Source organism: Culex quinquefasciatus, chromosome 3 (assembly GCF_015732765.1).
Source record: "Culex quinquefasciatus strain JHB chromosome 3, VPISU_Cqui_1.0_pri_paternal, whole genome shotgun sequence".
Taxonomy (NCBI): domain Eukaryota; kingdom Metazoa; phylum Arthropoda; class Insecta; order Diptera; family Culicidae; genus Culex; species Culex quinquefasciatus.
The window spans coordinates 184,145,166-184,169,630 of NC_051863.1; the positions used below are offsets into that span (position 1 = coordinate 184,145,166).

A 24,465-nucleotide genomic window follows, 5' to 3' on the forward strand; every position below is an offset into this window, starting at 1 on the left:
TCTATTTCTTGAACTACAACATCTTTCTAGCGATCTTCTGAATTAATAAAATAATTCATTAAATCCTTACTAAGCGTGAAATCGGACAGAATGGTTAAAAAAAATATACCATTCTGTCTGATTTCACGCTTATTACGGATTTATTTCATGCTACAAAGTGTCCACTTTTAAAGTACAAATACAGAAAACAGTAAGAAACTTTCCCATTTAAAAAAAAAAATAAAATTAAAAATACTTTTAAATTTAAATGATTGCTGGATTACTTTTTCAAAACAACCAATGTGCCATAAGGCTTTTGGCTCTCTGAATACGCTCCAGTCGGCAGGATTCAATTTCAGTGAATTCCCTGCCGATTAATAAAAATTGTAAATGCAGCAAATTTCAATGCAAAATTTTAGAAAGATATTTTTTTAGGTACATACTGAAGGCTACCAACGTTTGCCTAGCAAAAATCCGTACGCTTTGCCGATATGACACCATGGTGTAACAAAAACTGTCAATGAATTCTTAAAATAAATTAAATTAAATAAATGTGTGTATTAAAAATATATAACTTTGCCGTTTTTACAGCTAACAAATTTCACAAAATGCTATCAGAGTGCTTATGCCTTGCACGTTTAAAAGTATTCATAAAATAAACCGTGATTTGAATCAAATCATTATGTCCATTTTTTTTGTTACACGTTTAAAAGTTAACATAATGTCAAGTTTGCTTTTACGAATAATATCGTTCTTAGTGTTTTCACGAACACTTTTCCAGAGTTTTTTTTATTGAAAAGGTCCTATAACATGTGAAACACAACAGTTTATAGGACCTTTAAAAAAACTCTAAGCTTTAGAAAGCGTTTGGAAATAGATGAATATATTTAGTAAGGAATTTCTAAAAGAACAGTTCTAGAGTTTTTTTAAGGTCCTATCAACATATGAAAGACAATAGTTCAAAAACTCTAGAATTATTGATAATCAAGTTTGAATTGAGGAAACCCCGGAAAACTCTCCCTTTTAAATCAAACTCACAGAAAAATAAAAATTTCTAGTTAACAAAGCTTCGACTAAATCAAAAAGCAATTCAATGATTAAAAAGTTGTTAAAATTCCGTAGAAATCCGTATTATGCGTAAAATTCCTTACAAAAATTCCGGCCTGTTAAAAATCCGCGAAGAGGTTCGAAAATCCGTATGGCAAGGGAAAAATCCGTACATTTGGTTGCCTTATACATACTTCAAATTTGCCAAAAATAAAAAAAAACTCACAAAATTAGAGTGTTTAATATGAAATGCTTTAATTTTCACAAAATATCGCATTTTTCCAAAAATTCTCCAATTTCCAAAATGTTAACAATCGGTATCAAACGACGCTAAATTTTCACAAAATTCGAAAACGCTAAAATTTTCACATTATATCGTTTGTTTTGGTTGGAAATACTGAAATTTTATAATTGTGCAATATGAGAAATTCTCTACGAAATCGGCAATTTTTATTTTTTCATTTGTCTCAAACTTTGTTGGTCGATATTTTTTAAATCGAAAAACTGGAAGTTTTTCGCTGGAATCTAACATTCGGTGGCTATATCTTGAAAACGGAGCCCTATTTAAAAAAAATCTGTAAAGTTCTTTTCTGTTCAAAACTCAATTTTACTTAAAAATAAGGCATATTTTTGAATGAAATTAGATTTTTTTCCAAAATTTCATAACTCGGTGGCAGATTTTTTGACCATACTTCTCTACGGCTCAAAATTTGCAGGTTTTTGTCCTCTAAATCATATAAACAATGTTTATAAAAAAATGTTTTTAGGAAATTGAGTTTTTGTAGTTAATAAAAAATACTAGCATTTTTTTCCGTGTACTTTTTTTCTTAATGTTCCTCAACAATACCTACAACTTTGCCAAAGACACTAAATTGCTCAGAAAATTCATTCAAAATTTACAGATTTTCTTATATTGACGTACCAGTTTTGTATGGACAGCTGTCAAAATTGTATAGAGACTTGTATGGGTGAACCAATGACACAAAATAGCTTCTTTGGTCATAGGGAAGGCCCCAACTTAGTTTGAGCCAAATAAAAAAAATGCAAATAAAAATCCATTACGGGTTTTGGTAGAGAATTGCTCGTATTGGTATCAAATGTCGAAAAAAATGTTCGGATTTTTACAAAATAAGAGTTTACCATCAAATACCGTATTTACAAAAAAAGGGTTAAACGAAGTTAAATTTAGTACATTTTTTCACAATATTAGAACTCATTGAAATTTTTTTTTTAAATCACTAATTGCTACATTTTTTGTATATTTTTTTTACCTTCTGCAATTTTTAAATTTTGCCATATGGAAACGCAATTTATTTTGTGCTACATATCTGATTTTTTACGAATAAAATAGCTTTTTATATTATTTTTTAACGACTGGATAATGACAACGAGAAATTTTGTACAGCTTTTCAATACATTAGAGTTTACAATACAGTCGACTCTCTGGCTGTCGATCTTCTCGATATCAATAATTCTCCATCTATCGATGAATTCTTCAGTCCCTTCAATCTGCATACTTCAATTATCTTCATTCCTCGATATTTTCCCTTGCTTGAAGGTCTCTTCTTCGACGGTCCCTTGGATTCTGTTGGCTTTAAAAATCTCTTCCGGGTGTCAATAATTTCACTTTCTCATGGCTTGCATAGACATTTTTCTTGGCGAAACGAAGCTTTGAAGGGTGTTTGACATTAGTTTGTTTTTGTTTGATGGACGTTGCCATGATTCTCTCCCATTGCTGGGTATCAAGAAAAAAATATTTTCAATCGAGTCTTCATTTTGCATCGTTCTGTAAACTGATGATTCTCTTCCTCGACGGTCCCTTGGATATTGACAACCAGAGAGTCGACTGTAGTTTGAAATATTGGTGTTTCGCACTTACAGTTTATCAAATTTTGTGTTGTTTGATACCAATTTTCCTTTTTTTTTTTCAAGATGTGAATTGATTTTAAAATATTTTTGAACATTCTCCAACGACAAAAAGTTTGGGTCATCGCTATGAATTTTGATATATTGGAGATAAACTTTAAAAATATTTGAGTTTTTTTTTTGAAGAAAAAAGATTTTTTTTAATAATTTGCCCTGAATAAATAATTTAATGTACTAAAATATTTTTCAAGTACTACAAATTGATTTTAAAATATTTATGAACATTCTCCATCGATAAACAAGTATAGGCCATCGCTTTGAATTTCCAAATTTTGGCATTTCAAAGTAAATATCAGTTTTTCCCATATTTTCGAAAAATTGTGATGGCGCGCTCTCGTTTTTACTAAAAAACGGCAATAAATTTTAGTGAAAAAATATAACAATGTTCTAGACAGATGTTGCCTACATCTCAACGAACATTTTGATGCACAAAAAAAAAATAGCCAAGAATTTTGAAAAACTTTTTTACTAAAAAGCACCGATGGAGAAGAAAAACTCATATTTTTTGAAAAATGAACTCGTAGTTAGAAAGCTGAAAAAAATCTCTAAATCGTGATATGTTTGGATTTTCAAAATTTTGTGATAAAGAAATATTCATTTTTTTTTTTATTCTAGGGATTTCCGTTTTCCGAGAAAGACAACTTGTTTTTCAAATTTAAACACAATCAGTTTTTGTAGATCGGCATCCATTTCCTAATGACTATTTCCATGATTTTGTTGGTACTTGAAGCAATATTTTAACCAGCTTCATTAAATTTTAACGATTGTTCAATCTTTTTAAACCCGGCTTCTTATCGGACTTAACCTTAACCCCCAACTCTTAAAAATCGTAATCTGCTCAAGCAATCCTCAGCTTCATAATTGCCTCTTGCGAGTGCCCTTTTCGACCCCGAGGGTTATCCCAACCCTCCATCTCCAACGGGACTCGTTAAAGCCCGGAATTGCGCAAAATCGCTCATCCGCAAATCGCCACTTTGAAAATGGCCTCCGGTTTCCGCTGCGCGATGCAACATCGAAATTTTGAAAAAAATAAAATAAAATAAACTCTCCAGGAATCCCCTTAACTGGAGCCACTTTTGCTGGGAAATCCAAAGTGGCAGCTGCACGAGTGGATCATAAATTTTACCACAAACTCCCCCTCCCAAAACAAAAGCTCGACACACACAACAACCGTCAATTCACTTCCCGTATTAACCATAAAACAAAAATTATCAAACTTTGCGGTAACTGGACGCGGCTTCGCTGCGCCGAGTTTGCTCCGCCAGCACTGCCACTGAGTCCGGTTATGACTCGTAAAAATGACGATGATTTACGTTTCTAGTTTTTTTTTCGCCTGCTCTCCTGGCGAAAGCTCATTGCACGCTCCCCTAATTACTGGTGGGGTTGGGTGAAAATATTTTTGGTATAAAAGTTAAAAGTTTGCACTAAATTTTTATCCCATTGTGCAACGATGACTGGACGGTTGGGGCTATGAACTGTTGTTGAGAGGTATTTTGGTTGAAGTTGAAGTTAATTTTCCTTCAAAAAATGTTTTTTTCAAGATTTTTTTAATTGGAAATTTCAAATTTCAAAAATGTAACTTCAACTAACAGTACTGCACACAGTCAAAAAAAAATCGATCGGCCCTTAAAGCAACTGCAGCAGCTTCTGGTTTCAGTTGCACCGGGAAATATCCTTCCCTCGGCCTTTGTCCCCATTTTCCTTTCCCTTTCCTCAAATTCCTAGCGCGTCGAAAATTGGAAAACAAGAATTATTTGCTCTGCACTCGTATGCCACGTACCTACCCAGCGTGCCATTTTTAATTGTCCACCGGAAAAACCAGGAACCGAAAAAAGAACCCGCAAAAAAAGGTCTGGAAAACAATTGAAATTAAAATCAAATAAAGTTAGCCCAGAAACAGCCCGGCGATGGCGTACCTAAAATTGCTCTCGCACAATAAAATATATTCGGTGTATAAATAAAACAAAAACATACTCCCCCACACCGCCTTCCCCCATACTCTCAAAACGAATTAAGGTTAATCTATTTTCGCTTCCTTTTTTTCCGTTCCAGGGCAGCACGACAGCAGCGCCTCGGAGCGCGTACCCTGGAGCACCTCCGCCCGCGTCGGCCACACTAAAGGGTGCCCAGCGACCGCCCGCCATGACTAGTCCAGCCGCCGGCGGAATCCCCGGGGGTCCGTACAGAGGCACCGGCTACGGTTACGCACCGACACAGCAGGCGTACCGGTACACGGCGCCCCTCGCGGCACAGCCCGCCTACGCGACCTACACCCCACACACCACTACCACGGTACGTGCCTGAAAGTTTACCCCCGCTAAGCTGTAGATATCATATCATGTCAAAAATAGCTACAATGATAAGGCTGCAATAAGGGGGAAATGATCCTGTATTGGACCTAGTTGTGCCCATTTTCGACCTAAGCTGCAGAATTGCAATGATAGCGTCAATACAAAAAATTATTAGTGTCATAACTTTAATGCTTTAACAGCCCAGCAAACAAATCTTTAAAGTTTTTTAAAAGACCTTTCAACACTTTAAAAAAATACACTAAAAATCTATTCACATAATCATGAATTGCGGTTCATGAAAGTTTGAACCACGAAGGAACTTATTCATGAGTATGGTGCATATGCACCATAAACGTGAACATATTCCTTGGTGGTTCTCAAATTCATGAACATAATTCACGATTTCGGGAATTGTTTTTTTCCGTGTACAAAAACAATTTATGTAATTTTTTAAAACTCATTTCTAATTAACTTAGGTTTGATGGTCGATTATGCAACAAGTTGCAAAATGATTAAATTTTTTAGAACTCGTCCAACATTTTTCCACTGAGGCTCTGTGGATTTGGATTTAACGACTAGTGTTAAAAAATCAAGTTTTTCAACGAGTTGCATGCAACGATTTTTTCCTCTCATTTTATAGTGACAGAAGGGCTTACTTATCATTACCTGGAAAAAAAATCTGCAAGCTTTATTATAGAACTGAGTGTGGAAATGTTCTACTTTTGAAAACCTGTATCAAAAAGTCAAACTTTTCGACAATTTATTAGTTTATTTAATTGAACGCACAACTGTATTCACAACTCGATTAAAAATTCAATTTTTTCAGCACTTCCCGAGCAGACGGTAATAACTTTGGAATAACATTTTTTGATGTTTGAAAATACTATACCAATAACATTTTATATTATTTATAACAAGATTTGTTATTCGTCGTTTAGATTTTTTTGTTATTGAATTGTTAGTGTAACAACAGACTAATAACATTTTAAGTTATTCTTCGAACTATTATGTGTTATTATTTTCTGTTATCTTAACAACTAATCCGATTATCCCAATAACAGTTGGAGGTATTCTTCTAAAACAAGAAATGTTATTCCAAAGTTGTTTAGGCTTTCAACCAATATCAGACCAATAACAAATTTGGTTATGATAACATAAACTGTTATTCAACTCTTATACAAAACACAAAATGTTATTGGACTACACCCAAAGTTAAAGAACGAGGGGATAGTCCTCACGAAAAGAAACGTGAGGAAAGTGCTATTTTGCGAGAGTATAGTCTCGCGTGTTCATTTGTTCATTGCAACAGTTCATCCTATTGAGTGGCTTATATGGACAAATGACCGCCACTTAATCACCGAACCATGGTGGCCCATACGGCAAAGGCACCGTTTAATATGCCGAAGGTCTTAGGTTCGAGTCTCGGTACCGGTACTTTTTTTTGATAGATGAACTTTTTTTGAAGATGAACCTATGAGTAAAGTACTCTCGTTAATTTTGGGATTTATCCTCTCAGTCCGCACACAGTACCATTTTACTACCGAATCGTGCTCTTTATCCTCTCGTATGCCGATGCCCAGTTCTGGGTGTATTATTTTCAAATATCAAAAATTATTCCCAAGTTATTTCCGTCTGCTCGGGGTTACCTGAATGTTACCACAGGAATTTCGAAATGATTTTGAATCGATACATTAATGATTATAAAAAAAAATTTCCATCAATTTTATTCATTTCATTAGCATTAGAAAACAGAATTCGTGACTTTTTCAGAAATTAAGGATATCATAAAATAATTTGAAAATGATGAGTACAAATTCATAAAACAAAAGTTTCCCATATTAATCTTCTAACCACGGAAATAATAAAATCTTCCAAATTAGTTTAAACCCTGCAGGTAATTGTTTCTGCACAGTAAAACATTGTCCATATCTGGATGGTTTGAAATTTGATGGTTAAATATAACCTAAATTTTGGTTAATCGATGGCATTAAATAGGAAAAGTGGTGAATTTCCAATTTATTAAATGTGAAATTACACATCTTTTCCGAAATCGGAGAAGTATCCTTTTAGAGTTGTAATATTTCTATCTTTTTTTATCTTGAATGCAAACATATCAAGGCAGCAAATCTAGCATAGCATTGGTGTCTACCCGTAGCTGCTACTTCTTTATTGACCAGGACCACCAAACATTGCTCCGTGAACCACAGCAAATCTTTCAAAAAATACTGTTTTACATTTTATCCAACATTTTTGTCCTTGGGTAATTCGGTAAGTGTGTTCCACACAAACCTTCTGTTTTATTACTTTAGGTAAAACCATTCAGAAAAAAGGTTTTAATTAACCAAAAAAAATTGCAACATTCCAAAATCAAAATCTAGACTAAATCTACTGCCAAACATTTGGAAAATACTTAAAAATTCATGATCATATTTTTCCGAGGATTTAAAAATTAAAAAAAAATAATTATACTTTTTTTTGCAATCAAACATTAAAATAAAACAAAGCTAAAAAATAAATTACAATAAATGTTATATCGTCTTTTCAATTCAATTTTATTTGGAATGTGATGTAAACTTACATATTAACACAAAAGCCGACAACATGCCACGTTGTCATATTTCCATGATTAGTTACTGTTTAGGGGAACAGATAGAACAGATAGAAAATAAGACCGAATATTTAACCAGTCAAAGATGTGAGAATTTCACCTATCTTCAAATGTGTGTTTTTTAGAATGTATTTTTTTAACGACAGGTGTGGATGAAACAATGATCTAAAAATAGCTTTTATGGCCTTCACAAAGTTTCATATAAATTATAAATCACTATATAAAAACAAATCCTGTTCAGCAGTCAATGAGAGATTTTTGTCTGCAAAAATGTAATGTTTCTGCTGCAAATGTGTAAATTTACATCTTTTTATGTATAATTTTATTTATTGAAGTTAAGGTACACTTTAAACCATTAAATTTTTCAACATTTCAAAAACTATCCTGTGGTTTTTCAGACACTTTTGACGGCTTTTTGAAGGCCTCAATGTGCAATTTCTTCTCAAATTGTGGCAAAACATCGTTCGAAAAGCATAATTTAAGCACTTTTCCCAACCGTCTTCATCACTGAACGATTTCAAAGGAAATCCCCACCCACTCCACTCGCTTTGATCAATTCCTATTGATTTTTCTCGCGTACTCACGGAAAAATTGCCCAAATAAAGTCGTTCCATTCGAAAATTGCCACCTCCAGCACCTTCCAACCTGTACCTAAATTGTTGAACCTCCGCCCGGTGACAACAGGGAAACGGAAGGGGGGGGGGGAGGTGTGAGGGTTCAATCAACCGCGATGATTGGTAATATTTCATAACCCTTTTCAACAGACGCGCGCCGCGCTCTTTCAGCGCTGACTTTTCTTTTCTTTGCGACCCAGCAACTCCAAAAATGCAATTTACCAGAAATTTGTGCCTCCCTTTTTTCTCTCTTTTGAAAGAAAAGTAACAAAAAGAAACTTTTAAGAGGGGGGTTGAGAAGCCCCCCGTTCACATCGGCTCAGACAGGAAAGGAAGCGAAAAAAAATCTCCAGGGAGTTTGAATTTGAAGAAGGGAAAAGAAAACTCAACTGAACCTGATCAAAACAGGCCCTTTTATGTGCCTTTCCAGCTGATTTTGTGGGCTTTTCTTCTTTGCTTTTTTTATCCCAGCAGTGTCACCCATCACCCAGTTGAGGGGAAGACAGCAAGGCAAAAACTCATATTTCACAGGAATAAATTATCCGCGAGAATGGAAAGCTGCAAGAAGGGAGAAGGGAGACAAGATAACTGGGAGCACTGTCAAAAGGAAATGTTTTGGTTGTAATTTTTTATCTATTGAAAGTGGCAAAGTAATGCAATTTGTAAAAAATCCCATTACCGTAAAAATATCTTTCATGAATTACCAAAATGTATTAGTTAAATTAAAAGTAAGATGCGCTTAAAATTGGTTAAAAAATGTTTGTAAAAAAAAATAAACAGAAAAATATTACACCAATTTCTATGTAACCCTACTGTCAAATATTTTAATCCTCCAAAGTGAGTCACACTATAAAGGGTCGCCGTGGTTTCAAGACTCTATATAAACAAACCCTCAAACATCTTTTTTTGAGTAGATAAGCTACATGTTTTTGCATGTAATTTTACATGTATGTTTTTTAATCCTCCAAAATAAGTCACACCACAGGTAATTTTACATGTATGACCTCTACACTGTAAAATATTACGCCTTACATATTTTTACTTTGTTTTGATGCAAATCCCTAACAACCTTCTTGTGTTTAAATGTGATCTTTAATTTGAATGATTTCCTTTTTGCCTTCCTCACTGAGGTATGGCTATAATCCTGCTCTAAAAATGAACTTTGAATCAAAACGTCGTAGACCCACCTTCATGTATACATATCGACTCAGAATCGAAAACTGAATAAATGTCTGTGTGTATGCGTATGTATGTGACCAACAAACTAGCTCATGTTTCTCGGCACTGGCTGAACCGATTTGACTCGAACCTGTTGCATTCGACTTGGTTTAGGGTCCCATAGATCGAGTTTTATACAGATTGAAGTTTTGATAAGTAGTTTAAAAGTTATGTATAAAAATGTGTTTTCACATATATCCGGATCTCACTTAAATGTATGTAAACTATGTCCGGGTCCATCATCCGACCCATCGTTGGTTAGGTTATCAAAAAACCTTTCCAACGAGCCTAAAACATTGAAGATCTGGCAACCCTGTCTCGAGATATGGTCACTTAAGTGATATTGATGTACTTTTTGGAAGCCGGATCTCACTTAAATGTATGTAAACTATGTCCGGATCCACCATCCGACCCATTGTTGGTAAGGTTATCAAAAGACCATTCCAACGAGTCCAAAACATTGAAGATCTGGCAACCCTGTCTCGAGATATGGCCACTTAAGTGACATTTATGTACTTTTTGGAAACCGGATCTCACTTAAATGTATGTAAACTATGTCCGGATCCACCATCCGTCCCATTGTTGGTTAGGTTATGAAAAGAACTTTCCAACGAGTTCAAAACATTGGAGATCTGGCAACCCTGTCTTGAGATATGTACACTTATGTGATATTGATGTACTTTTTTACTCCGGATCTAAAAAAAGAGATGAAATTTTTGTATCTGAAAGAGATAAAATTTCATATCAGCCATTGTTGGTAATAAGTGAGGAAGGCTCCAACCACATAGGTGGATTAAGTTAGTTTTTTTTATTAAATTTGATTGATCCAATTTATGCTGCGCAACATTGCCTTTAAAAAATCTCAAATCGACTGCTAAAAAAGTTCATACTCAAACAAAAGTAAATTTGATAAAATATTTGATCGATAAAGCGACGCTTTACGGCGAAAAGATTGCTGCTGCTGCTGATGCTGGCAGCCCTTCCCCGGGATCGTTTAACGAGAGCATAAAATGATAAACAAGTGAAATAAAAGAAAAGCGGCCGAGTGGCAACGAGAACGAAATGACGATTATTGATTTAGAGTGTTTACGCGCGCGCTCCGGGCAAAGAAAAATGAAGGAAGTGTCATCTTATAAAGAAGGCGGGGGGGGGGGGGTTACCGGTGGACAGGGAAATCCCCGGATCTCGGAAGAGGATTATCGTGGTGGTGGTGGTTTTTTTTTCTTCACGAGAAAAGGAAATGTTTTCCCAGAGTGGTCAGAGTACAATTTGGATTAACGTTGAATGTTTTTTTGGGTTGACGAGGATGGTAGTCTTTACATTTGACAGATTTTTTTTTTTAGGTGGATTGTAATGGTAAATACATTGTGTTTGCAGCATTTTATCTGTAAGGGCTAAAATTGAGCTGATTTATTTTGAACCTGAGCACAAACCACACAAAAGTGCCACTCGTAATGAGTCATTTACGTGTAATTTCGCGTACCTTTCTGGCAGCGAAAACAGACCATTACTCCCACACACAAACCCACCACGTACTACAACTACACGGTTTGAGTGTCGTTTCTCACACTACCCCCATCTCGTGGGGACCATAAAAAAGTATATACCTGGTAGTCGTGTAACGTTATCAACGTGACTATAAACGCGGCGCACAAAAACCCACCGAAGCCGCCACGTACTTCCCGTTAATTAACCGCAAAAACCTCGGCGAAAAACCAAACGGAGGAAAATGGTCATCCCTTCCTCCGCCCCCCCTTCTCCATCCTTCGACCTTTGCGATAGCGCGTAGGGTGTAACAATTTGTTACCCAGAGAGTGTGGCCTGATTTTTACCGCAACCATTACCTCACCCACCTGTCTGGCTTCGTTTGATGTGACTTGAGCGCCACCTACCCTGTGTCAAGTACTGTTCTAGTAAGCGATACCCGAGCAGATGGAAATAACTTGGGAATAACATTTTTTGATATTACAAAATACTAGGCCAATAACATTTTATGTTATTCATAACAAGATTTGTTATTCGCCGTTATGATTTTCTTTGTTATTGGATTGTTACTGTAATAGCAGACTAATAACATTTTAAGTTATTCTTCGAACTGTTATTTTAACAACTAATCCGATCATCCCAATAACAGTTTGAGTTATTCTTCCATAACATAAAATGTTATTCCCAAGTTGTTTTGGCTTTCAATCAATATCAGACCGTTGTTATGATAACATAAACTGTTATTGAACTCTTATGCAAAAATGGATTTTGCAAGAATATTCCATAACACTTTCTGTTATTGTAACAGTATTTGTTATTGAAATGGCATGAATTTAGTTATTACCGTCTGTTCGGGTATCCAAAGTGGGGTGACTGATTAGGATTTAGAAAAAAAATTAAAGCAGCAAAACCTGAATAATGGAAATGTAATAAACAGAACTGAAATTAAAATTTCTTCAAATTGTGTTATTTTGTCACTTGAAATTCACTTGAATTTTATTTGAATATTTCAAATTTTAAATCCAGCGCTCACACTGACGCCTCAGCCCGCTTGGCTATCAATCCGATTTAGAATAGAAAGGATAAACGCCTATTTGAGCTTGATATTTTAGTCGAGTAGATTTCCCATACTGATCGCCTACGTATTTCTAGATGTATTACGTAAATTTCATTACATACTTTAAAATTTATTTTACACTCGAGCCACGCAGCTGGATTACTTCTTTTTTTGCTGTGTATAATCATTGATAAATTGAATCTGATGATCTCAAATGGGCCATGAGTAACATTCCTTTTAATGTTTTATTTGATAAATTCTCATGCTTATTAAAAAATAGTCACGAAATGTAAGTAAATTTGATGTTAGCTAATAAAAAGTAACAACTTTTCTGAAAATCGATTAGAACAACATAAAAAATATATATATATTTGTACTCCCGGGCAGACGGTAATAGAAAAATTCATGCCATTTCAATAACAAATATGGTTAAAATAACAGAAAGTGTTATGGAATCTTCTTGAAAAATCCATTTTTGCATAAGGGTTGCATAACAGTTTATGTTATCATAACAAAATTTGTTATTGGTCTGATATAGGTTGTAAGCCAAAACAACTTTGGAATAACATTTTTTGTTATGGAAGCATACCTGAAACTGTTATTCGGATGATCGGATTAGATGTTAAAATAACAAAAAATAATAACAAAGTTTTGTTCGAAGAATAACTAAAAATGTGATTAGTCTGTTATTACAATAAAAATACAATCCCGAACAGACGGTAATAACTAAATTCATTCCATTTCAATAATAAATACTGTTAAAATAACAGAAAGTGTTATGGAATAATCTTGAAAAATCCATTTTTGCATAAGAGTTCAATAACAGTTTATGTTATCATAACAAAAATTGTTATTGGTCTGATATTGATTGACAGCAAAAACAACTTGAGAATAACATTTTTTGTTATGGAAGAATAACTCCAAACGTTATTGGGATGATCGGATTAGTTGTTAAAATAACAAAAAATAATAACAAAGATTTGTTCAAAAAATAACGTAAAATGTTATTAGTCTGTTATTACAATAACAATCCAATAACAAAAAAATCATAACGGCGAATAACAAATCTTGTTATAAATAACATAAAATGTTATTGGCCTAGTATTTTCAAATAACAAAGAATGTTATTCCCAAGTTATTTCCGTCTGCTCGGGATAACAAAAAATCATAACGTCGAATAACAAATCTTGTTATAAATAACGTAAAATGTTGTTGGCCTTGTATTTTCAAATATCAAAAAATGTTATTCCCAAGTTATTTCCGTCTGCTCGGGCTGCCATTAGTTTGTTCTGTTGAAAATGCCTAGAAATTTAAAGATACTTCAAAATTCTGTCTCAATAACACCAAAACTTGTTTTTAGAAACTAGATTTATCGGTTTCTAGTGAAAATTTGTCCAAAGATTTAGTTTTTGTTATTACCAATAAGACGATTACAAATTGTATTTCAAAATGTTATCCTTCGGCCCTGATCGTGGCCAAGGGCGGGGGAGAAAAAAATTGCGAAAGTAACACAATATTCTGTATACATTACGATAGTCATACAGCAATTCCCCACGAAAACAGCATGGAAAAAAACAAAAGTGCTCGGATCGGGCTCAAAATTTTTCTGGTGGTTCCCTGGCCGAAATAATTAGATCCGTATTTTTTTGTTTGGCCATTAGGGTGACCTACGGCGTATTAGGGTGGTCTAAAAAATGTCGATTTTCGTCGATTTTCGCAAAAACCACTTTTTTCGAAAAATCATAACTCCTCGCCATTTTAACCGATTTCAATTGTAAAAAACGAAACGAAACTATTGGCACTACGCCCCCCGGGGCATGGCCTTCCTCTAACGTGGGATTTCTGCTCCAGCGCCTCTGACGAGACAGGAGAAAACCGGGACCGACGTTTTACTTCACCATCCGATAGAAGCTCAGTGGATAAGGCGGGAATCGAACCCGCGTCTCATAGCATCATCGGGATCGGCAGCCGAAGCCGCTACCCCTGCGCCACGAGACCCACGATTTCAATTGTCTTATACGCAAATGAAAGGTGATAAGTTGGCCTTTCAAAGAAAAATAGTAAGAAGTTTCAAAAATGTAGCCTAACATATGAAAAGGTCGAATGAAACTTTAAAATGCCGTTTTGACGGTGTCTGGACCAAAGAGCCTATGTCTGGAAATATTTTTATCGGATTCCTCGGACATTTTTACATAACATACCAAAAAATGGGAGGAGTTCATTAACAGGATTCCGAGATATGAGTTTTTGAAAATAAAATCCGTGTTTTTTGACGCGCCGCGCGCAAAAACCGGAGAATGACGAAATTGGCAAAAAATCAACTTTTTTCACTAAAACGGCGATAACTTTAAAATTTCAGCGATGACCTATAGATGTTATGGTACCAAAATTTTTGTATTTAAAAGACGCAACTTTTGGTACCCAGACATGTATAGGTCATCGCTGAAAATTGAAGTTATCGCAGTTTTAGTGAAAAAAGTTGATTTTTTGCCGATTTCGTCATTTTCCGGTTTTTGCGCGCGGCGCGTCGAAAAACACGGATTTTATTTTCAAAAAATTATATCTCGGAATCCTGTTAATGAACTCCTCCCATTTTTTAGTATGTTATGTAAAAATGTCCGGGGAATCCGATAAAAATATTTCCAGACAAAGGCTCTTTGGTCCAGACACCGTCAAAATGGCATTTGAATGTTTCATACGCCTTTTTCATATGTTAGGCAAGGTTTTTGAAACTTCTTAATATTTTTCTTTGAAAGGCCAACTTTTCACATTTCATTTGCGTATAAGACAATTGAAATCGGTTGAAATGACGAGGAGTAATGATTTTTCGAAAAAAGTGGTTTTTGCGAAAATCGACGAAAATGGCCATTTTTTAGACCACCCTAACACGGCGTAGGTCATCCTAATGGCCAAACAAAAAAATACGGCTCTAATTATTTCGGCCAGGGAACCCTCAGAAAAATTTTGAGCCCGATCCGAGCACTTTTGTTTTTTTCCATGCTGTTTTCGTGGGGAATTGCTGCATACTAGTATAAAAAAATGCTAAAATTGAAGTGAATTCGAGAAAAAAATTCCTGAAAAATTTCATCTACTTTGCTAACAAACAAATAAAAAAGGCTAAATCTGCTCATTTGAATATAATTGCAAAAATTAATGTAACAATTTAAAATACATTGTACAAGTTTTAACCCTTCAAAGTGTCTATTTTTAGCAGAAAATATGTATTTTATTCCTGATATTATTCGGATAATTTGAAGTATTTGACTAATAAAATTTGCATGCGCCTAACATTTTAATTTATAGACTAATTTACACAGCAAATAAAGTAGTAATCCAGCTGCGTGTAAAAGGCCTGGATGTATAAAAAATTTTGCATTATTTTATGGAATTCTGTGTAATATTACACCCTGAAATATGTAGCCCATCAGTATGGGAAACCAACTTGACCGAAATGTCAAGATCATATATGCGTTTATCCTTTCCATTCTTCATCGGTCTGATGGCAGAGCGGACTAAAGCACCAGTCCTTACTGTAGGTGTTGGGTTTGAGTTTTGAGTCCCGTCGGTTGCAACTTTTTTTTGTGTTTGCTTTTTCATGTGATTTTACCATCGGATGTTTTGCTGTGTACCCACCTTTAATTTAAAAAAATAACACCGTAATTGATAAATTCAATTCAATTCAATTTTTTATTTTTCGAGATAGCATGTTACAATTTGGTTTCTTTTGTGCTTGTATAGAGATTTGGATTTTCCTTACAACTATAAATGTTTCAGATACTGACTTGGTAGCATAGAAATTGTTTGTTTCAGATCTTCAAATCTAGGAAAAGGGTGGTAAAAAACCTAGCGAAATCCATGTAATTGATAAATTGACTTGAAGCTATAACACTTTTTTAATGCATTGAAAAACTTATTGTCGAAAAATAGTACATGAAAATTGTTTAAAATTATGAGGCAAGTGTTACCAGTCGAAATATATTTGAAAGTAACAATTCTTAACAGTAATATAAAATAGTTTTGAAAGGGTTGAATATCTGATGGTTAAATGTTACCTCTTTTCGATGTAAAACAGTGCAATTACACATAAAAAGATGTAATTATACTTTCATTGGATGTAATGTTTCTTTTTCTGACATAAAATCTGTCCATATTCCCAGATGTAAAATTTATGATGATTGGTGTACTATGTAATGTTACTCCGATTTAAGTTTTTTTTTATAAACCGATGCCTGCTGTGCTCTTTTGTAATAAGCTTGCTGGTTTTCCTATCTAGTGAGCATAAGAGATCACAGAGGTATCGAAATACTACACAGCAAAAAATCCGATGGTAAAATCGCATGCAAAAGCATGCACATCACCACTGCATGTACAATTTTTCTACACACAAAAAAAAGTTGCAATCGACGAGATTCAAACCCAGCACCAACAGTGAGGAATGGCGCCTTAGCCCGCTCGGCCATCAGACCGATAATGAATCGAAAGGATAAACGCATATATGAGCTTGACATTTCGGTCAAGTGGGTTTCCCATACTGATGAGCTTCATATTTCAGCTGGTTTGCTACCTTATTTTTTTTTATTTTCCTATCATGAAATTAGATGAAGGAGTAAAAATCGCTAAAATTTCAAAACCAGTATAAAATGTTTTTGTTTCCTCATTTTATGTTCCAGTGAATAATATTGATTTGACGTTAGCAACAGCAATTATTTGGACTTAAAATATCATGTTTTAATATTAGGTTTTTTTAATATCATAATGAAATTCATAGATTATCTGCCCTAACCAAAATACAAAATTAATTATTTCATTTGAAATTAATATTTTCACACAATATTAATTATCTATTTTAACCTAAAAACTCTCAATCTTTGTCAGTCCTAACATTTAACTTATCGTTAAATCAAAAATTGTGTGATTACCTTCAAAATTTAAGGTGATTGAATTCTTATTCAAATATTCAAAAAAAAAAAACAATGTAAATAATCCTTTTGAAAGTTATTTCAAAACAATTGCAAAAATCCAAATAAATCACAAAAAAAATTATACAAGCCAAGATTATCGGTAATAACAAAATTCATGCCATTTCAATAACAAATATTGTTAAAATAACAAAAAGTGTTATGGAATCTTCTTGAAAAATCCATTTTTGCATAAGGGTTTAATAACAGTTTATGTTATCATAACAAAATTTGTTATTAGTCTGATACTGGTTGACAGGCAAAACAACTTTGGAATAACATTTTTTGTTATGGAAGAATACCTACAACTGTTATTAGGATGATCGGATTAGTTGTTAAAATAACAAAAAATAATAACAAAGATTTGTTCGAAGAATTACTAAAAATGTTATTAGTCTGTTATTACAATAACAATCCAATAACAAAAAAAAACATAACGACGAATATCAAATTTTGTTATAAATAACATAAAATGTTAATGGCCTAGTATTTTAAAATATCAAAAAATGTTATTTCCACGTTTTTTCCGTCTGCTCGGGATGACTCTTGTCTGTATTTCCAATCAAAATTGTTTTGAAGTGTGTTCGTTTTTAAAGTTCATATTCTTTTAAAATAAATTTCATATTCATTACAATAAACAAATAAAAATCACAAAGGTGATAAATTGCTCAAAAATGCAATAGTTTAATATTTTCAAAACTACGATGAATTTTGAAAAAAAATTGAAAAAAAATGAAATGAAAGCTTCAACTCCGAATAAAAATTCAAAATAGTGTGACATCAATTCAGAGCAGAAGTGGGGGTCGATTGTCCGTAATCGTAAAGTACTTCAACCGTACCTGGCCACGGGGTTGTGGCCCAGAGTGCGGACGGTTGTTTGGTTTTTGTGCAAATTTTTATGGCCACAGTCGTTTCGAAATTTTTCCACAACCACCAGCTGGCTGCCCCGTTGTGGTGGTGGTTTTGTATCGTTTGTACATTATTAAAATCGGCTGGATTTGGATTTTTTTTGCTTGCCTTTTGCTGCGCTCTCTCCTTTCATGTTCAAATATCGATTACCGAAAGCCGAAAGTAATAGGATTTAATCCGTTTGTGGTGTAGTTTTTTTCGGGAGGGGGGGGGGGAGGGGGAACTTGTTATGCTAAACAGGGTGTTGTGGTTAAGGGGAAAAGATGGCAGGTGATTTGGAATGAAATTTCTATACATATTTAAATCCTCGGGAGTCACCATTTGGTGTATGCTTTTCCGGACGATCAGAGGGAGTTTCAGAACCCAAAGGATTGGGCCGAATCACAGAGGTTGTTTGTATGTTAATTTGTACACCTGAATGGCGAAGATTTTTTTTTAACAGTTTCGGTTCTGGCCTGAGTGGGATTTCATCGTAATCTTGATGGCATACATTTTATATGGTTGACTATTTATTGCAAACATATGTTAACAACCTGTGGGTGAAAGGAATTCTTTGAGTATCATTTGCAAGAATTTGGAATTCAGAACAAATGGATATTGCACCTTTAAGAACAGTGCTGTTTTTACAAAATATCTCTTTTTCGGACCTAAAATAATAATGCTCCTCTCAATTTTGACTTCAGAGAATCAATCTTTTGCGAATTTTCTATTTTTCTTCCCATATAACTGCAATTTGTTCCCTAGATGCTGTTTGGCATCCAGGATCAGCCTGACTTGTTTTCGAATCAAACATAATGCTGAATGAAAAATGTTCAATTTAAATTCAAATCTCAACTCAACCAACTACCCCCAAGTGGTGGAAAGTGCACACAGCAAATCACCAGAAGCTCCTTCGTCCGTGGAATTCCTAGCCAAACAGAGTAGTTTGCCAATTCCAATCAACCAGTGCAGCAGCGAAAACAATTCCACCCTGCACCTTCCCCCCCCTGCAACTTGAAACTCCCTCCCAACAACCGGACAACCCCAATAACCGTTGAACTCTGGATTGACTTGAACCCGTCGCGTCGGGGTCCCCCCCCCCCAGAAGGACCGATATTCGCAGTGTATGCGATGTTTGCACTCCTCTCGCCGTGGTGTGTTTCAACGACGAAAATGTCACAGAATCACAAATCACAATGCATCAAACGTTGTCGTCGAGACGACGAACGGGCGGGCAGAGGCAGTGTACAGGACATGCCAACCCTCCCCCAGGACCGTCAACGCCATGGCCATAACCATCATCAGGTCATCGTCATCGCCATCTCCGTCATCAGCAGGGGTCACAGTGTTATTTTCATTGTTATTGCGGACAGGGTGGCTATACCGTTAAAAAAATGGGGTAAATTTAGAAGGTTTAAAATCAAAAGGTTTAATGTTAACTGATGTATAATTTAATATTTAGATAAAAAAATGTGATAATTACAAAAAATTGATATAAAATTTACCTATGCCCAGATGTCACTTTACCATGATTTTTTAAACTGTGTAATGGATTGGAAAAAATGGTATCGATTTTTCGATTTTGTTTGTTTTTTGTATTTTCCAATTTATCACAAAACATAATTAGACAAGTTTTTCGCAGTAAATAATGGTGTAAATTTGTAATATGTAAAATTTAATGGCTTAATTTTACCTCTTTTATGATGTAATATTACCTAATTTTAAACCGAAATTAGTGGTAAATTTACAAATTTTAAGAGGCAATTTTTTTTCTGAAGTAAGAAATGTTCTAATTCCCAGATGTTATATTACCATGACTTTTTCCGTGTTCTATGGCAACAAAATTAACAACTTTTAAAAAATTTTAATTGCTCAAATGCATAGGTGTGTAAATCTCTACGTTTTTGCAAATCGCCTTTTCTTTGTACTTTTTTATTTGGGTGAAATTTTTCCATGCCCTTTTTCTAAAGAAGCATTCTGCACAGCTAAAAAAGTAGTAATCCAGCTGCGTGTAAAATAAATATTGCATTATTTTGTGCAGTTTTGTGTGATTTTACACCCTGAAATATGTAGAAACCTACTTGACCGAAACGTCAAGCTCATATATGCGTTTATCCTAACAGCTTTTCATCGGTCTGATGGCCGAGTGGGCTAAGGCGCCAGTCCTTACTGTTGGTGCTGGGTTTGAATCCCGTCGGTTGCAACTTTTTTTTGTGTTTGCAAAAAATGTACATGCAGTGTGTAATATTAAATGTTTATTTTGACGAAGGTGATGTGCATGCTTTTGCATGCGATTTTACCATCGGATTTTTTGCTGTGTGCACAGTGATTTAATGAAGAATTATTGCATGACTGTTATATTTTGATACAGATCTTCATACATGTGAGTATTGAAAAATCTGTATCTTTAGAAGGGAAATTCCGATCGATTTGGAGTCTTCAGCAAAGTTGTAGGTTATCATTTGAACCTTGCAAAAAATCGGTGAAAGGAAATTAAACATTTTTAAGACTTAAAGTTAAATAAGGATTTTTTAAATAAATTTTGAGACACTTTATTGAATAAAAAAGAGGAATATTTGCCACTAGAGCATAGGAAGGTGTGAAATCTGATAGAGGAGCTAGGATTTTTTGAAAAAATATGATTCTTGAAAATATCTTTTTTTAGTTTGTAATACGTTCCATTTTTTTTTTACTCTGAAACTAATAAAATTTTCATCGTATTCCAGTAAAGACTTGCAGATGAACAATTAAAAGAATTTTTGAATTTGGTAACCTTTGATATGGACATGCAGAATGGAAAGAATAGATGCTAACAAATTTTCAATCGAAAATGTTTTTCGTTTTATTTTTTATAAATTGCACCGTTTTCAAGTTAAAGTCATTGAGGGTTTGACAGTTTGGATTTTTTAAATATATTTCATAAAAAAACAGCACCCCTGCAAAAAAATATTTTCGAAAAGTTTGTCCTCATTTTTCATCTCGACAACTATTGGTTCGATTTTCAATGTTGACAAATTTTAATTGTGATATGTTTTGGTTTTTTTTTATTAAAAATTGCTAATTAGACATTAGAAAATGTCTAAAATAAATGTTTTCAGCTCTCTTAAAATGTTAGGTTAGATTAAAAAATAATACCAAACATGTTTGTAAAAATTAATAAAAACTAAAAACAAATGGCTTCTTTTGACATTAGAAAATGCATGAACAAAGTTTCATGCAATCAAAAAACATAAAATAAAAAAAAAGTTTTAAGGGTACCCGGGCAGACGGTAATAACAAAATTCATGCCATTTCAATAATAAATACTGTTAAAATAACAAAAAGTGTTATGGAATCTTCTTGAAAAATCTATTTTGCATAAGGGTTTAATGACAGTTTATGTTATCATAACAACATGTGTTATTGGTCTGATATTGGTTGAAGACCAAAACAACTTTAGAATAACATTTGCTTGTTAAGGAAGAATACCTCCAACTGAGATGATCGTATTAGTTGTTAAAATAACAAAAAGGTCAAGGGGGGGGGGCAAAAAAATAAAAAAATATAAAAATTTAAATAACAAGCCATAGTCTTCACATTTAAATGAAAAAAGTGTTTTAAAATACATTTTACACTAGTTCAGTTGTTTTGCAATCTCTAGTTTTCAAAAAATCTAAGATCTGACAAAAATAAAATTGTATCGCAAAAAAGATTTTGCATCGAAAATTTTCAAAAAATTTAAGATTTTTAATAAACCCAAACATGCTAAAAATGATTTTAAACGCAGAAGAATGTATTTTAATTTGATTTCAGCTGGTTGCACTTGAATTTTCATTGAAATTTTGAAGTTTATTGTAAAAATATTTTTTTTGCCCCCTGATTTTTCGGGCCAATTTTGAAGGGGGGGGTGACAAAAACTTTTAAAAATATTTGTACCAGCCTAATCTATTATTACAAAAACATTCAAATAACAAAAAAATTATAACGACGAAAAACAAATTTAGTTATTATTAACATAAAATGTTATTGGCCTAGTATTTTCAAATATCAAAAAATGTTATTCCGAAGTTATTTCCGTCTGCTCGGGTACACAACAACCAAGGAAGTTGTTGTCTTTTTATCCCAAAATTATCAAAATTTCAGCCCAAGTAACTCAAAATTACGACTTTAAATAACTTTGAAGAAAGTACTTCAGGGGATGAATAAAAAATCATATGGATAGTTCTCGTACACAGAAAAAAAAATGATGGTAATATTCATCAGGATATGGTGACAGATTTTGTGGCAAAATAAATGATAAATTTTACCCCAAAAAATGATGAATTTTCATCAGTTTTTGATGAATATTCATCAGGTTCACATTTTTACACATTTTTTATGTAATATTACACAAATAAAGAGGTAATATTCAACCTACCAAATTTTTAGCATTCGAAAATTCAACTTTTTTTCTGTGTAGTTTTAAAGATACTAAAACGTCTGTAACAAAAATCCTGGTGTTAGTTTGTACCGTTAATACAAGAAATTCATAAAAATTTGATTTAACTTGGTAATTCTCCGCCAACTCATATAACAGTTGCCACGATTCCTTTTCGATTTGCGTGAAACTTTGCCCTATGAGGTAATTTTAATCCCTGATCACGAATCTCAGGACCTATTTTCGATATCTCCTGACAGTGAGGTGGTACGACCCGTTTCATGTTTGAGCATTTGAAACAAGCGTCTATTTCAAAAATTTGCAGCCTGAAATGGTGATAATTTGAAAATTCGGTGCACATAAAAAAAAAAAATAAATTCGGATTGTTGAAAATGTGGTAGGTTGAATATCCCCTTTTTTTTTTGTTTTTTTGTTTTATTTTTTTTTTAACACAAAATCACCATAATTTTTTTCTGTGTGGCAAAAGGACTTTCATGTAAAATTGGACACTAGATTTGATAGCCTACTCCAAATCCCAAAAGATGTAATCTTTTTTGAAAAAATAAACAATAATATTAAAAAAATCCATTTTCTTACTCAACTGTAAAAAACATTGTGACATGAAATTTAATTGGATATTTAATGTACTTTTCGAATCTGTAATAACCCGGAAAGGTCATTTTTAGTGCAGAACATTTTTTTTTATTTTCAAATTTCGTTTTTTTGTAACTTTGCAGGGTTATTTTTTAGAGTGTAACAATGTTCTACAAAATTGTGGAGACAATTACGAAATTTTTTTGCTTGTAACTATCATGAGTAATCGCGATTTAAGGAAAAAATAATAATAAAATAAATTTATTTTTATTTATTAAATAAAAATAAATTTAAATTTCCAGAAGTTGTTTCGACACCCTGCCCTTTTCCTCCTAAGTGGACGTTCCCCCCCAGGATAAGGACGACGACGAACTTCCTCTTCCTCCCACACACATTCACAAAGTTGGATTTGATAAAGTGCCAGAGGCGATCAATTTCTTCCATTGTGAGCTGTATGTGTGTGTGTGTGTGTTAGTATGCGGGTTCCTTCAAAAGCTCGGTATTTTTCCCTCCCACTTTTCTTACGCTCCAAAGGGGACAAACGAAGACGACCCAACTTTGCCGGTCTCAAACCGCCAACCCACACGCCACCGGACCGGTTTTCGATTAATACGGAGGATTCTCCCTCACTCTATCACTTGGGGGTTGTTGAGGGGGGTGGACACAAAACGGAACAGATCTATAGGAAAACCGCATTATCATCTCCGTCGGGGCTATAGTTTATTTATTTTCGGCGGAAGACGTCGAGGGGGGGGGGGGGGGGGGGGGTGTTGCGGAATCTGCGGTGAAAATCTGGAAGCAGCAGATGAAAAATGTGGCTCCCGAAGTCTACGTCTAGGACGGGCGGTTTTTGGGGAGGAAAACCGAACTAGGGATGCGCAGCTGAAAATATAAACGAATTGAGTGTGACGCGACATTGATGCAATGTGACGTGACTGCGACCTGTTTGCAACATGACTGCAACATCAATGCTACCAGGCATGACTGCGTAATTTTATCTTTATTTTTTTCTGTGTCCACTATGAAACCGATGGAACTCTCTACTATCCGACCCATTAATGACGCTGGCGATATTGATCTGGCGAAGGGAAAATGGTGGTAGACGTTCCGTTGTCACAAACAATGGCCGCCAGAGAAAGGCAACAAAAACGGCGAAAAATGACCAGAAGAGATAAAAAAAAAGTAGCGCGACCAAGCGATGTAATTAAGTTTTCGGGGAAATTATTCAGCGTGACGCGGGAAAGAAAAGGTTGGGGCGTAAAAAAAACACTAACGAACTGACGACAATGCAAGTCGCAGTTTAAGAAAAGCGTTGTCATTAGGTCAGTCAAAGGGAAGTCACTTTTGGATGTTGTTAGAAGTGTTGGGAAGGTTGATAATAACTACAACTTAAGTTGCAGCAAA

The 24,465-nt window shown here is 34.2% G+C and overlaps 1 protein-coding gene across 13 annotated transcripts in view; it reads left to right on the forward strand.

Annotated features, from left to right (window-relative positions):
* The window catches only part of LOC6041261 (protein alan shepard), a 340,069-nt gene that overhangs the window by 214,419 nt on the left and 101,185 nt on the right, over positions 1 to 24,465 (forward strand). For all 13 annotated transcript variants that reach the window (XM_038261535.1, XM_038261536.1, XM_038261531.1 and 10 more), the window contains one exon: positions 5,005 to 5,244. In XM_038261535.1, the coding sequence (XP_038117463.1) occupies positions 5,005 to 5,244 (240 nt within the window). The remainder of the gene's footprint in view (positions 1 to 5,004; positions 5,245 to 24,465) is intronic.